The sequence below is a fragment of the Mus musculus genome, chromosome 3, assembly GCF_000001635.26.
Source record: "Mus musculus strain C57BL/6J chromosome 3, GRCm38.p6 C57BL/6J".
NCBI classification, from domain to species: domain Eukaryota; kingdom Metazoa; phylum Chordata; class Mammalia; order Rodentia; family Muridae; genus Mus; species Mus musculus.
In genome coordinates, this window is record NC_000069.6 from 108,283,352 (window position 1) to 108,299,627 (window position 16,276).

Below are 16,276 nucleotides of genomic sequence, written 5' to 3' on the forward strand. Positions count from 1 at the left end.
CGTATACCTACACTTGGTGGCAAAGCTACCTACATTTCCAAGTCCGCAGAAGCCAAAAAGTACTTTCGCCTCTTGACTACCTCCCTGCAGATGAGGAAGGTGACTGAGGCCAAACATGTTGGAAAGACTTCTGCGGCTTCCATGAGACACGGGTGTAATGATGTTCATCTGCCCCATAGGATTTTCGCATTCACCTTCTTGGCTCCTTCAGCAGACAATGGGCGAGCCAGCGAGCCGGGGTTAAAATCCTAATGTACCAGTTTATGTCGGAGCCCCTTTTCCAACTGAGAGTAGTAGTTCAGGGATTCCCTGGCTTTCCCAGGCGCGGTTTCCACCGAAGGAAATTTTTAGGAGCGTTTGGAGGGGGGTTGGGAGGAGGGTGGAGAAGGCGGCAACGTGACCCAACCCTAACCCGAGGGTCTCCGGAAGCGCCGCCAACCTGCAGGCTGAGCGGGGAGGGGAGAGGGGTAACCCCTAGGCCAACTCCGGGAGCCCAGCCCGCAGACGCCGAGCGACGGTGGAGAATGACCTCAGCCGTCCCTGCCACGTTCCAGCCAATCAGTCCCGCATCTTGGCATCCGAATCCAGGACCCCCGAAGCCGGAGGCGACGCGAGCCAATGAGGAGTGGGCCGGGAAAGAAGGACAGGCGGCCAGCCTATTGGGGAGGAGAGGCCCGGCTGCGCGTATCCAAGCAGCGCGGGGCCGAGCTCGGGGGTGTGGCGCAGCGCCGGCGGGGGTGGGCGGGCGCGCCGGGTGGCAGGTGTCAGCGGCGTCTGCATTCGGCAGCGATGGAGCGGCCCCGGGGAGCTGCGGACGGCCTTTTGCGCTGGCCCCTCGGCCTCCTCCTGCTCCTTCAACTGCTGCCTCCTGCCGCCGTCGGCCAGGACCGGCTGGACGCGCCGCCGCCGCCCGCGCCTCCTCTGCTGCGCTGGGCCGGTCCGGTCGGGGTGAGCTGGGGGCTGCGCGCCGCCGCGCCCGGGGGCCCCGTCCCCCGCGCTGGCCGTTGGCGCCGCGGCGCGCCCGCCGAGGACCAAGACTGCGGCCGCCTCCCGGACTTCATCGCCAAGCTGACCAACAATACGCACCAGGTGAGCGCGCGAGGCCCGGGCGCCCGCCCCGGTTGGGTCGCCCCTCCGGGCCCGCGGCCCCAGGCGGCCGCTCCGCTCCCATTGCACGCTTCGAGGCTAGCGCGAGACCCCGGTTGCGGAGGGCGGCGAGGCGCGGGGGCGGCGGGGGCCGGGGTGGCTGCGGCCCGTGGGGCTGTGTGTCGTCATAGCCGAGGCAATCCGAGACTTTGACTCGCTGCATTCTTTGCTTCTGCTTCTTAAGTTGTCAGAATCTCCCGGTCATCCCCCCCCCCCCCCAACCCCCACCCCGAATATAGAACGCCGGGTCCACCAACGCTGGTACCTACCAGGAAGCTGGAGGCATAATTACCCCTTGAGTGATCGCAGAAGTTGGACAGCCCAGAAGCAGAGGTGTGCCCTCCCTGGGTCGGTACTTTTGAGGTTGACGTCCAGAAATCCCACAGCAGTTGTTAGGTCATGGCTTGTGTTTCCATAGTTAAAGGAACACTCATGGAAATGAAAATGACATTGAAACCCAACCGTGAAATGATATCTCCCCTGCTCCCTAAAATTAAAAACAAAAACAAGCAAACAAAAAACTGATTCAAGATGTTTCCTCAGGATGCAGGCTCAGAACCCTCTAACCTGACCCAAAACGACCTTGAGAGGTATTCCGAACCAAATTCCTGTGTGCAGAACCCAGAGAACAGAAAACGGCCTCTAGGACCTAGATTAGAAGCAATTGCAGAACAGCTCGGATCATCCAGAAGTTCCATTAAATGGCTTTACAGAGTGGCCAACTGTCCCAAACAAGAGTCTGGTTTGTAACCAGTCAGCCCCCTCTTTCTGCATACTACAGGATCTTTAAATCCCTTTGCTCCAGACCCATTCTGGAGATTGGCTCCAGTGTGCTTTGTTTCCTTGTAAGTTGACCTATTAGGAGACTCTTTTTGCACAAGAACTGGTATTGGCTTCTGTGTGTGACCCGCAGCCAGCTGAGATCCTGTCATCTGTCTCATTCCTTCAAAATTGACTTATAACCTTGTGTTGAACCCTTACTGGGACACCTCTATCCTGTCCTAATTTCTAATAACTATGAAACATTCTGCAGATAGTCACTTTAAGCCTGCTCTTGTCAAGACTTTCAAAGATTTGGTGCTTCTGTTTTGGGCACAAGAGTCTGAACCTTGACACACTGCTGCATTGAGAAATTGTTAGGAAAGTCTTGGTTTCAGCAACTAGGACATCTTCCTCCTCCTCCTCTTTTTTTTTTTTTCCTAAAATTAACAATTGTTGCAACCCATGTATGAGAAAGGCATTTTCAGTTCAGTGTATTTTCTGTGTTATGTCTTTCCTTTTTTTCCAAAGAAAGACTGTTCATGAAGGTGGCCGTGGGTGGCTGGAGTTCTGTACCCGTTCTTTGTTTACATTCCATTTCAGTATCCCCCCAAATCTCAGTGTCCCCTTGGGGTTTCTTTTGAGATCCATACTTGTTAGTTGTGACCTAATTCTCCGATCAGAGAGAATGGAATGAGTACTGGAAAGTCTTCCTATTTAATGAAAAAGTAAAATAAGCTTGTGTAGACCTCTCTCTCTCTCTCTCTCTCTCTCTCTCTCTGTAGGGTGTTGAGAAAGAATTTACCTTTACCACTGATACTTCATGCCCATTATCCCTGGCCCACAGCTCTCTGCACCAGCAAGCCCCGACATTCTTCAATTCTTCTCTTGCTGGATGACCCATCTTCAAATCCGCAACAGTTCCCGGTTGAATGTCACTTAGAGTATACCAGTTCCAAAGAAACCTGATTCTCCTTTGAAGTTCGTACGCAGGGGGCTTTCTCGAGTTCATTTAACTTAGTTACAGCTTGCTTTCTCCCCTTCAGTCTTTATTTCAAATGATTTTCCCACCCCAGTTGTTACCCTTCCAGAGTGGAGCCTTCAGCGTAGAAACCGTTGCGAAGGTTCTGCTTCCTCTCAGGAATTGGGAAATAATCTGCTGTTTTCAGATGTCATAATTCATCTTTATGCATCAGACTGAAGAGATCTGGTGTTGGGGGATCCTTTGTAACAAGGAGAGACAAAATCAGCAGCGTCCCAGAGCAGCGTGTTTACTTATTTATTATCATCGGAGACACTGTATGGTCTCAGACAGTTGAAGTAGGAAGGTGTTCTTTAATTTTTTTTTACCTTTCCCCCATAAAGCAGAAGTTCTTATTTCCCACAGCCTGTTGTTCTTTTCGTGTCCTATCATGAGTGCACCTGAATGCTTTCCAAAGGCCCGGAGATGGGGTGGGGAAAGGGGCTGCCAAGTTATAAAGGTAGTTCAGACTTGACAGTACATAAACCGCTAAAGGTTTCAGCGTGCGCTGGAGATTGAATCCCATGCCTTGCTCATACTAGGCAAGTGCCTGCCACGAAGCCATATGTTCAGCCCTAGCATTTAATCTTAAGAAATCCACAAAACAAAGTGTATGCCTGTCTAATGACTTTCCGAGACTTCCACCCTATGCTGTGGCATGGGCTCTGTCACTCATGAAATCTTCTTCCCGTAAGCTCCCCTGCCTCTCTCTAGGTCTCCTTTCAGCCTTTCAAGTGGGCCGTGTTTATTTTCAAGGCGTGTGTTGTTCGCTTGATTCAGGTCTCTGTGGGATTTAAGGGAGCAGAGAAAATACTTTTTTTTTTCTAGTTACAGTATTGACAATAGGAACAGGAGACTTGTAAGAAAGTGACAGAAGAACTGGATGTCACTAAAACAGGAAAAAGAATGGCAACAAGACGCAGGCCGAAGGTCACCGCTTACATCTTACCAAAAAAAAAAAAAAAAAAAAAAAAAAGATACTTCCTGATTTCTTTCTGAGGGTTTGGCATGCCAGGGAAAGGTGCTGCAGCACCACAGGGCTTTCTGTGAGGCCAGCCCTGCCTGCATGTGGGTCCTCGCTGGTATTATGTTATCTTCACTAAGTTACTTAAGATTCCATGTCTCAGTCCTAATCTTTAAAATGGAGCTAAGCATGCATGCTTATGAGAAACAAACAGGACTGTATAAAAATATGCTCCGTATTAGCAGATTCACGGTCCCTGAGACTTACACCCAGTAAGTTACAAAGCGCTTGCTCTCCCTGTTAGGGATCGTCCACAAACTCTCTTAGACGCAGTAGCCTTTATTTACCTGTAGTCCCAAACTGGTGTCAGGCCCCAGCATTAACCGACTGTGGCCTTTGTGTGCTTGGCGTGTTCACAGCACACATCACCTGTGTACATGGGAGAAACTGAGCAGGCCCAGAAGATTTTTATTAACGTTGGTTGCTAAGTTGGGTTGCTTCAAAACATCCCCCGCCCCATAAGCACCCCTTTGAGGGTCGGCATGAAAGTCAGCCTGAAAGAAACAGCAGAAATGCCTTGGCCAGAGTTGCAGCGGAGGCTGACATCATTCCCTCCTCATTCCTGTGTTACAGACCATTGGATAATTTCCTTAAAAGTTCCTGAAGTTAGGATTAATAGGCCAGGAGCTGTTGCGCACTCTCTCTTCTCCCTCTCCTGCTCCTGTCACTAACTACTGCTTTACACAGAGCTTCCCAACTCCTACCCCGACATCAAAGCATCTGGTTTCTTAAGTAAACAGGCCCTGGAGAGAGGCTGTTGTAAGGCCTCAGCACCGGGAAGAATGCTTGTGTTTGTTTGCCCCGCTGGCAGAGCTGAGGCCAGGCTGACAGGACTCAGTGTGTCTGCTGGCTGGTGCAGGGAGCTGCTGCTCTCTGCCTGTTGGGGATCACCAAACCTTTGTAACAGCAGGAGAGCTGAGGGTTGTTTGTTGCCTTTTACTATCCCAGAAGTTCCTGCCTGCCTCATTTCCCCAGCGTTACCCCGTATTCATTCCTTCTCCCTCCATTTCCCACACTCCATGTCCATATCTAGTTTATCCCACGTTTTACAAGGCCCTTTACTGCCGCTCAGGTTTGGGTCAAGGCATGGGAACCTAGGAAGGCTGGCCTTGGTCCTGGTTAAGCAGAGAGAGCCATGGCCCCCGGCCGGGGAAGAGCCCTCTGCCATGCAGACTGCTTTGAGCGGGATGTTAACGCCACAGACGCTTGGGATTCTGGGAGGAACCATCATCAGCTGTGAGGATTTCTCCTCCACCGCAGGAAAGGTTGCTCTGCAGAAGGGCTGAGCATTTGGTTAACATGAGAGCAGAAGGCCAGCCAGGTGTGACAGATGGCTGAAAGGGAATGTGGCATAAAGTTAAGGAAGTTCACTGCTGCCTCAAACACTCGCCTCTACGAATTGCAAATTGTAATTAGAAGTTTGAGTTGTGTCTTTGCTGGGGAAGGTCACTGGAAGCAGCCCTTGTTCTGGCCAGTTCCTAAAGGGTCTTTCTTTCTGCAATAATGACAGTAGCCGACACGCTCTGCTTTTTTGCATTAGGCTAACGCACGTTCTTGAGCTCTGCCATTTGCAAGCTGCTCTGGTCAGCAGGGATTGGACTCCCATGGTAACTGCCATGCCTGTGCTCTTCAGTTTCATCACTGGTGAGCTCTTAGCTCTGTGATTCCCACATGGCATTTAATTCTTAGCATCACTAGTGGGCATCAGCCGGAGGGAACATTTCCTCTTCCTCCTTACATTCTGGCCAATCTCCATCACCTCAATCATCCGGGAAGTTAGAACTTCATTTTGAGGCAGGGGAAATGAGGCTAGGCTGTTTTATATGATGAGGAACTAATGCTGAGGCAGAAAACCCATCAAATTGGACATGCAGCCAGCTCTAGAAAGAGCTGTATTATGTTGGCCCCTGACATATAAATAACTACTGTGTTTGTCAGTTTCTAGCACTTCCCAGTTCTCTGCCAAGCTTGTTCCTCCCACTTTGTGGCCTCCAGGTCTATGTGTAGGTCGGTTTCAGGGGTAATGGTGCTTGAAGAACAAAGCATTCTGTATGTGTCTGGTCTAGGTGGTCCATTGTTTAACTGTGGCTCCCTTCAGAAATGGGTTAGTAAATGTAGTTTGTTTGTTTGTTTCTCGAGACAGGGTTTCTCTGTGTAGTCATGGAATTCACTCTGTAGACCAGGCTGGCCTCGAACTCAGAAATCCGCCTGTCTCTGCCTCCCAAGTGCTGGGATCAAAGGCGTGCGCCACCACCGCCCAGGCATAAATGTAGTTTTAAGAGATAGTTGGATTGAAGGCAGACAGACTCTTTAAATCAATAGACTGGTAGGTGAAAGCTAGCCACGTGAGGTCTATTTACATACTGAGGTCATTATTCCCTCTCTAACTCTTAATGCAACCTCAAGAACCCACTTGTGGCACTCTGCTGTAATACCGTGCGAGTTCTGTTTGGTGTTCCAGTCTCTGTTCCTCAGTTCCCCATCTGCGATGATGTTAGAAGTTTTGGATTAGCATAAAAATGTTTTGTTTTGTTTTTAAATCCTATGCTCCTCGTGGAAGAAGAGGCCAGAGGTTGTGATCACAGATGTTTATTGGTTGATTCCAAATTTAGAAGCAAGTCTTGGCTGCTCAGCCTGCTGGTTGAGCTTGCACACAGTGTGGATTTCACATCTGAGGTGGTGGCCTGCCACTCTCAGAAGTTTCTTCAGTGGCATGTGAGCATTTTCAAAAGACAGTAGGATGTTTTCCAGGCAATTACGAAGATTCTTTGCCCCTTATTTTAGGGAGAGTAGTACTTTATCATCCCTTGTTGACTAGGAATTTCAGTGCTAATAAAAGCTACTAGCTTGAATAGCCCAAACATAGATCCAGTAAACTATGTAGTGATAAATGTGGGGCTTGTTGTAGTCTGTTCTTTTCCTCTTTTCTAAACTCCAACTTTTCTTCGTCTGTCCACTTTGCAGCAACATGAGTATTTGAAAGCATGTGGCTGGCTGACACTGCGTCCATGCCCCTGTGAAGATAGCTTGTGATTAACTTGACTTGATTTACTGTCATCGGAAGAAAATGAGCGTTGGTTGCTTCAGGACTCGGCTACTCGCCCTCCTGTGTGGGCTTTAGCTAAGGTTTTGCTCTGGGTGTAGTTAGTACTCCTGCCAGTTTGCAAGTCTGGTTTGACTCCTTGAAGGACCAAGAGCTTAAACTAGAAGAGGTAGTCTCATTCCTCTCAGACAAGGTGGCTCTAACCTGATGTTTATACAGCACTTGCTTTTTGTCATGAGGAATCTAGAACATTCATTTGTTGCATACAAAATGCCCAAGACATAGACATATCTTATTGCCCAGATTCGAGTCATGGCTCTCCTGCACTCGTGGCTCTGTGATCATGGAGAATTATTTTACTTCTCTGGCCTTCATAGTTTTTTGTTTTGTTTTGTCTTTTCTCTCTCTCTCTCTCTCTCTCTCTCTCTCTCTCTCTCTCTCTCTCTCTCTCTTTCTTTCTTTCTTTCTTTCTTTCTTTCCTGAGATAGGGTTTCTCTGTCTAACAGCCTTGGCTGTCCTGGAATGTGCTGCTTGAAGAGAGATGATGGTGAGAATAACTGATGTCTCCATGAAAGCATGTGAGAAATAATCTTGATAGCTGTCTAGGGAAGAGGAACAGGCATCAGGCAATGGGCGAAAGGTCATCAGTGGAAGTGTCTTAACTGAAAGTATTAGACCTGGGGCCTGATACTGGAAAGGAAACCAGACAGAAGGAACATCCATCCCTTTCAGAGGCTGTCCGTCGCTGTGGGCTGGAGAAATATGCCCAAGAAGAAAGATGATTGAGGACAGGGTAGCCCTGAGGTTTGAGGGCACTTAAGGAATACAATCAGACTCTGTGCTCATGCGCACGCGCATGTGCGTGTGTCTGTCCAAGTGCAGGTACAAACATGGCATGGCAAACATGAGAAGATCGTGGAACTGCTCTGCTCTCAGGAGTTCTCCTTCTCTGCCCTCTTGTAGGATCAAGCTCAGGTATTCGAGCCTGAGAGAGAGCACCACTCTTTACCCACTGAGCCATCGCACCACCCCAACTCTGGATATTCTTGAAGGAGAATGGGAAGCAAGTAGGAGCCCTGGATGCCCATGACTGCATTTCTTCTGTCTGAATATTCACAAGCTCCAGGAGGAGGTTGACTGCTGGCTGCTCCTGTGTTTAGCAGCCTGAATAGATTGTTAGGCTCATTTGCATGTCACCACCCTTTCGTCTAATGTTGAAGCTAGCCGACCTGCCTAGTCAGATTGGTAGCGCCTTCTGGTCACATGCCTTAGTTCCTTGGCTGAGAGCTGGGGGTGTACCAGGTGTCCCGACACGATGCTGCACTTGGAAGTTCACTAACAGGTTTTAGGTCAGTGCATTTGCCTGTCGTAGAGGTAAGGCAAGGCTGTAGACTCCATTTCTTCGTTGTATAGTTGTGAACTCCTTTCTGTTCCTTAAGGTCGCAGTGTCCTCAGTAGAGCTCAGTCAGCCTTTGTAAGCCTCCAGACCCCCTTGTATAAAATGTAACATCACCTTGAGGCTTTGGAGAGAAAGCATTAGTAGATAGACTTTGGAAACTTTTAAATACCCTGTGAGTGTGACTAGTATAATTTTTTCTTTTCTTTTTTTCCTTTTTTCAAGACAGGATTTCTCTGTATAACAATGACTCACAGAGATCCACCTGTCTCTGCCTCCCAAGTGCTGGGACTAAAGGCAGACACCACCATGCCCAGCTATGACTTCTTAATAAGCCTGTTGATCTGTCGCAGCCTCCACAGGGCCCAACTGTCAGTCCTGATAAATACAGCCCTGAACCAATTCCCAAGGAGCATGTGCATTAAAGGAGCCTGCTGAGGCATAGATGCCTTTTGTTTTTCTCTCCTGGCAGGGTTGGCTGCCGTGTTTGGGGGGCAAAAAGGGGGTGAGTGAAGAAGACTAGACGTGTAAGAAACGAATGTTAGATTTACTCTGTTTTTAACCTTTGTGATTACATCAGGTTTTAACCTGTTTGAGTTAGTGCTTGCCTGATGTGGTACAGAACCCAGGCATTGAACCTTCGTGCTGAACATGAGCACACTAATCTATCTATCTATCTATCTATCTATCTATCTATCTATCTATCTTCCTTCCTTCCTTCCTTCCTTCCTTCCTTCCTTCCTTCCTTCCTTCCTTTCTTTCTTTCTTTCTTTCTTTCTTTCTTTCTTTCTTTCTTTCTTTCTTTTTTCCCCGAAACAGGGTTTTTCTGTGTAGCTCTGGCTGTCCTTGAACTCACTTTGTAGACCAGGCTAGCTTCAAACTCAGAAATCCGTCTGCCTCTGCCTCCCAAGTGCTGGGATTAAAGGCGTGCACCACCACCACCCGGCCTCACACTAATCTTTCTTAACCCCATTTTTTTTTTTATTTATAAAAAGGAAAATCTAATATCTACTTCTCAGGGTCAGTTACAATTTGAGATTTATTATGGACCCATCTCTTACTGAGAATATCTTAGAGTTCTATCTACAAACTTCTAATGTATCACTAGCTAGATGCTTAAATATTTGTTTACATAGTATTCCTGGGGAATTCAGGGTACTCACAGTACCCAACTCTGTATTAAGAAATACATATATTGGATTCTCAGTATCTGTGCATTCTGTATCTATGAATTTAAAATATTTTTTCAAATTGTATGTATGTATGGGCTGGGGAAATAGTTCATCCCACAGTATACTTGCCAGGCAAGCACAGGGCCTGTTTGATCCCCAGAACCCACATGAAAAGCCAGGTATGATGGCACAGGGAGGCAAAGACAGGATCTCTGGGGCTTCCTGGCCCCAGATAATAAAGTGGAGGGTGACTGTGGTAGACACTGACTATCAACCTCTGGCCTCTAGGAGTGTATGGATGGACACACCTTCTCACAAGCACATACACACCCATGCATCAAACCTACACACGCACATGTACACACATATGTACACACATACTCTCTCTCACACACACATATACACACACACACACATACACACACTGTCTCTGTCTCTCTCTCTTTGTCTCTGTCTCTCTCTCACACATATACACATAGACATATTCTCTTGGTCTCTGTTTCTCTCTCTCTCTCACACACATGGGATGTAGAATGAACATCTATGGACACTATTTTGTACTTACTATTCTCTAGACAAAAATCACAGCTGGTACTGGTTATTATAGATAGAGATGCTTTTAATACTGGTGGGAAGAAATTGGTAAATTCTATGTAAGCATTCCATCATTTAATGTAAAGAGCCTGAGCTTGGTGGATTTTATTATCCAAAGAAGACGGGGCAGTCTCCTGAGCAGTGCTCCCTGGCAGTGCTCCTGGACTATCCCTTCTGGAACACCAATGAGTGACTATGGTTTTGGACTTGGTAAAGGCAGAGATGGGTAGAGGGAAGAATCTTTCTGCCTGCCTGCCTGCCTGCCTGCCTTTGAGACAAGGTTTTTCTATGTTGCCTTGGCTGTCCTGTAACTTACTTTGCAGACCAGGTTGGCCTCAAACTCACAGAAATATATCTGCCTCTGTCTCCAGAGTGCTGAGATTAAAGTCATATGCTCCCACATTCTGTAGTGTTCTTTCAAAGTGACTTTATCTTTAAAATATTTTTTATTTGTTCTTTGGCAATTTTATACTTGTATACAATGTATCCACCACCAGACATTCCCGCAAACTGACTTTCTTCAAGCTATGGATGATGGAGAGGGAATAGTGATCAAACTGAAAAAAGTCACCAGATACATGCTCACTTGGTTAGATAGTTGATACATGCTCACTTGGTTAGATAGTTGATACATGCTCACTTGGTTAGATAGTTGATACATGCTCACTTGGTTAGATAGTTGATACATGCTCACTTGGTTAGGTAGTTGCAGGGAAGTAGTGAGTTTTAAATAACTTACAGTTATGTAGGAAGTCTGCTTGTAGTTTAATAGCGACTTTTCTTCTCCTTTGAGTTTCAGTTTATTGGCGTTAGTGGCTGGGGGATGGGGTGGGGGGGCAGCCCCTAGCACGTTTTAACCCTTCCTCTGCCAAGTAGCCACGGTAGCTTTCCACCCAGCTGGAGAAATATCAATGTGGTAAGCACTCTCAGGACCTTTGCTTGGTAGGGTGTTAGGCCAGAATGTTGAAGGAACTGTTTTATCATATGCATGTTTCTTTAATGTGTCACAGCTTCTGGGCTTATGCTAATCCCCCATCCCAGTAAAAATGGCCTTCTGGGCAGTCTCCCAAGCTCTGCTGTCTTCCTGCTTTGTTCTTGGGGCTCCCACCTTATCTGAAGGCCCCTCCCACCTCTCTGCTTCCTCCTGTTCTCTCCTGTAACAGCCAGCCAGCTCTACCACCCTCGAATAGTACTTAGTGTTCTGCCTTAGGTTCAGTTTGGTTTATTTAGGCATTTGTCTTCAGGCTGTAGACTCTTTAAAGGTAAGGACCAGCTCGTGTCATAAGTTCATTTGTCTCACACGGTGTTGAAGAAAAAGTAGCATTTCGATGTGATATCTGGAGTTGGACAGATGTAACTTGGAAACCATGTCACTCCACTTACCAGCTCTGTGACTTTGGGCAGATTATGTAATGTCCCTGAGCAACTTTCTTAGTTTATAAAGTAGAAATGATGCTTTATAATAATAAATGCCTCTGCTGATAGAGTGCTCTCCTAATGTGCAGGAGTAAGGCCCTGGGCTTGCTCCTTAACCACACACCTGTCATCCCAGCACTCCAGAGGTGGAGGCAGGAGAACCAGAGGACCAAGCTCCAGGTCATCATACAACGTGTAGGGAATTCAAGGCTAGCCTGGGACACCGAGACCCTATTTTTAAAAAGTTACTACTTTTATCTATCAATGGTTTAATGGGCTCACATGTGTTAGGATGCCGGTTCCTGGTAGCTGATGTGAAAAAAGAACAGATAGCCCCTGCCTTATATTTTATATCTGTGTGCTTTATGAACCGATGAGAAAATGGCCAACAAACAATGTGTAGCTATGAATATGGTAAGGAAAGAAGCCACCACAGGAAAATGGCTGGCAGAGGCCCTTTTATCTGGGACACCAAGGTCTTGCTGAGATATTACTCGATACTACAGATGAATAGGATTTTGCCAGGAGGAACACTCCAGTCCGAGAACAGCATGTTCATAAGGCCCGAGGCGAGGAAGAGCCTCCTGTACCCAAGATCTGGATGGAAGCCAGGGTGCTGGGGTAGCAGAGTGAGGAAGTAAGTCCCCACACCCAGAGTGTGAGCAGCCAGCTTCTGGTTCTGGCAGCGTGGCCCACAACCAGCAAGCAGCTTGCTTGCTGGTTCTGGCAGTGTGGCCCACAACCAGCAAGCAGCTCGCTGTTGCTGGCCTTCCTGAGTCAGGACTTGGACGTAAAAAACAAAAAACAAAAAACAAAAAACAAAAAAACAAAAAAACCAAAATGGTGAAATGGAGCCTCATTTGTTGGGTAGGATTAGATTAGAGTTGAATGTTTCATAAAACTGGGTCTCTAAAAAAACAAGCCCACTCCTGGAAGTGCCAAAGACTTTATTGCTTTGAATGAATTTTTGTTTTCTAAAATGCCGTGGCCTTTCTATGGCCCCGGAGCATTCAGAGACTGGGTCAGACTATCCCAGAACTCATGTGACTTTAATGTTGTGTGTTGTTTAGTGCCTGCGGGGCTGGCTACTCAGAGACCCTGGGCTGTTTTCTCCGGTATCCACTGGCCTATATTCTTAGGCTGCAGTCGGCTTGCTTAAGGCCTTTTGTTTGTTCATCCTGCAGAAGCTTGATTCTCTCTGCAATGTCCCACCCCTTCCTGCTGCCGTCCCTGTCTGTCTCTCGGTGCACCTTTCTCCAAATTTCATCTGTTTCCTCCATAATCTACAAAGAGAGATGTTGGTGCATTGATTAGAATGATGGCGTGCAGTTTTCTCACAGAGGTCTAATGCATAACTGAACGCAGAGCTTCCTAACACGTGCATTCCACTGCATCAGAGGTCTGTACACGCAGAGCTTCCTAATGCATGCATGCTGCTGTAGCAGAGGTCTGCACCACCCCCTCCTCAGAGTGTCCTGCACCTCAGAGACTCTAAGTAATGCAGGGTCACTCTTGTAGCATGGCTATTGGAATTATGGAGCTGTCTTGTTGATTTAATTTCCCCCCTCCGGCCCCCCCAGCTCTGGAGCAGTAGGAATGAGAACGGAGAGGCTAAAGTATTGCTGAGTCACAGAATTGCAAAGCTCAGAGACCAGGGAGAGATCTTGCCACTGCAGCACCCGCCCCACCCCCACCGTGAAGTTAGGCAGCATTGCCCAAGTTCACAGGGCTTCTGGCAGAGCTGAAAATAAACCCAGGCCGCCTGATTATTAGCCCAGTGTCTTCCCTATCATCCTGCCTTTCAGAGAACTCTGAATAATTGAATAGATTTTTGAAAACTTGTATTTTTTTTTTCTTTCTAAGAATAGCTTCCATGAGAACTGGAACATTTGTGATCTTATTTTTGGCCCGTGTTTTCCGATTCTAGCAGTGCCTCCTTTAAATTCTGTAAAGATTGTCTTCCTGCCCGTGTTGTGCTGCAGACCTGCGTGTCATGCATCCTGTTCCTGTGTTCCCATTGGAATTTGGAAGCTTAGCTCTGGAGTCCCTCCCTGCCTTGGTAGGCCATGAAAACTGTGCCCCTGGATCCTTAGCTCCGAGCATGGAGAAGGATGATACATTTTTACCCTCTAGGCGGTGGGTTCCCAAGAGAGAGAATGATTTGTGTTTTCTCTCCTCTCCAGTTGGTTACTGAAGTAGGCTGCATGCGCTTTTGTAGCACTGCACTCCTGTGCACAGTGCCAGGCATCTTCTATAGATGGTCTGCCGTGTGGAGCCCTAATGTTGACATTTCTGCAGGAGAGAAGTCTGTTTACAGACTCCCAGTGCACAAACTTGGAGCCTGTGTTATCCCTGCTTGCCCTCTGGGCAAACACAGGATACACTCCAGCACAGCAATGGTCAGCCTTTTGCAGTTGTGGTTTCTGCATCCATAGATTCAATTAATTTTGAATTTTAAAATTTCATAAAGCCGGGCGTGGTGGCGCACGCCTTTAATCCCAGCACTCAGGAAGCAGAGGCAGGTGGATTTCTGAGTTCGAGGCCAGCCTGGTCTACAGAGTGAGTTCCAGGACAGCCAGGGCTGCACAGAGAAACCCTCTCTCGAAAAACAAACAAACAAAAAAATTTCATAGAAAAATTTCTTTTTTGCCTGTATTGAACACACAGATATTTTCGTTGTCATGTCTTTGGTAATCCAGTGTGACTGCTTTTCCATATTATATGTTTTATAATTTATATATTACATATGTTAAAAGTAGTTTAGAGGTGATCTAAGGTGCAGAGGATATGAGAGTTATATGTAAACATGATGACATTGGATTTAAGCATCCTGAGCACCATGGATGTGGTATCCACAGGGGTCCAGGAACCCATCCCCCACAGATGCTGAGGACCGTGGTTTGTTGAAGGAAAGCATGTTTACAGTCTACACCATTGTCTTTTCCTCTCTGCTTGCCAGAAGGGGCTGCTCCTCACTGCAGAGCCATCTGCATGTGCCTCAGCCTGCAGCCCTCTCTGATAAGCTGGACTCACGGGGTCACTGGGGCAAGTGTTAATTCTCAGTATTTGTCTTTTAAGTCAATGTAACTAGATAGGCACAAATTTCTCATGACTGAGTTTTGCCAAGCTGTGTGACTGTTTGGACCAGCCTCAAGTTCTCCAAGCTTATAGTAACAGTGACTTAATTAGGCTTCCAGCTTAATTAGATGTGAAGATGAAGTTATTTCTGTGAAGAATGTTGTGTCTCATGGGTCTCTCTTCACCTCTGCCAGACCCACTGATTATCCACATGACTGCAGAAGTGGGCATTGAGTTACCCATGGCCCGAAGTGTGTTGGCCTCCGGATTAAGACTGCAGGAAGTGGGCAGCAGAGGCTTGCTTCACCAGCTCTGATGGACATCCTCAGAGAACGGGGTAACAAACTGTCCCCTACTTCCTAGCATGGTTAGGAAGGTTTCCTGAAAACCTGTTCCACAATCAGATGATAGTTGCTATTGATGCCAGCCAGTGACTTCCTGCTACCCAGAACTCCCCTGCTTCCCAGAGTTCCAATGGGGTGAACAAAAGCTCTGAAAATGACTGCCAGGAAGGCAGGCCAGGGCTTCCCTGAATGTTAAGGTCGGGGCGTGGATTAAAAGCTGCCTTGCAGCCAGGCTGCCTGTGTTCTTGTGGCTCTGGGTGGCAGGCTCTTTCTGACCCTCCCCTTAGCTTTCTGATGCATCTGTCTATTAGCCAGGATAACATAACTAGGAAGAAACTAGTATGGGGGGATGGCTCAGTGGGTAGAGCACTTCCAGCCCATGGGGAGCGACCAAGTTGATTCCGCAGCACTGTGCCACCCAGAGATACAGTGCAAAAGAAAGCAACGAAGAGGAGCGTGTCCCCGTAAAGTCTACTGTTGGTGTTTTTATTTCGTTATTATATGTATGTAGGTGTTTTGCCGCTGCCATGTGAGTGCTGGCAATTGAACCCGTGCTGTTTGTATTTTAAATGGAATTCTTCCCAATAAGCTTTCTCCATAAGGAAGGATTGTGGAGCAAGTTCTCATGGATAACACGGCGTCCACATCTTCAGATACATGGCTAATCATGTATCTATCAGAGGGGTCTAAAGAAGGAGCCAGGCTGGCTTTGAACTTGTGATCATCCACCCTGTAAATGCTATGACCACAGGCCTGTCTCACCGGACACCTAAGGAGACCTTGTTTTGATTTGAAAACTCTTAATCTACCAATAGTTTTTCGTAGTGCCAATAATTTCTCCAAGCTTTTAACAACTTTCTCTTTGGAATGTTAATATATAATTTTAAAAAGAGCCACAGTAAATCCTCCTGGGTTCTAATGTATCCAGTCTGTTTGAGCGTGCTTGCCTTTGGTCCACTTAGAGTGTGAGGGGGAAGTTAGCAAACAGCATTTGACTTAGTCCCCACTCTTGCCACTGACCGGAAGTGCTAACCTTGCCATCTGCTGAAAGAAACCTTGTCTGTCCTGCTTTCGATTTTGTCCATTGATCTATCTTCTCTTCTCTGTCCCTAGGCCAGTAGCGGGGACAGGAAATTAATAACTCTTGCTGGAAGCTGTGACCATTTCGTGTTCATTTGCTCCTAAAAGAATTAAACTGGTTTTCTGTCTAACTGGCTGAAACTTTTGATGCTGTTTCCTTTGAATACTGGTTTTGGCCTGTTACTAGAGAAACAGCGTATTTA

At 47.3% G+C, this 16,276-nt stretch overlaps 1 protein-coding gene across 6 annotated transcripts in view; it reads left to right on the forward strand.

The window, feature by feature from the left end:
• Positions 1-622: 622 nt before the first annotated feature.
• The window catches only part of Sort1 (sortilin 1), a 77,546-nt gene continuing 61,892 nt past the window's right edge, over positions 623-16,276 (forward strand). For 2 of the 6 annotated variants that reach the window (XM_006501223.4, XM_006501224.4), the window contains exon 1: positions 623-1,089. In XM_006501223.4, the coding sequence (XP_006501286.2) occupies positions 790-1,089 (300 nt within the window). In that variant the 5' untranslated portion in view covers positions 623-789. Of the gene's footprint in view, positions 1,090-14,848; positions 14,987-16,276 lie in introns of those variants that run through there. The other 4 variants (NM_001271599.1, NM_019972.3, XM_030252513.1 and 1 more) reach the window with 2 other exon arrangements.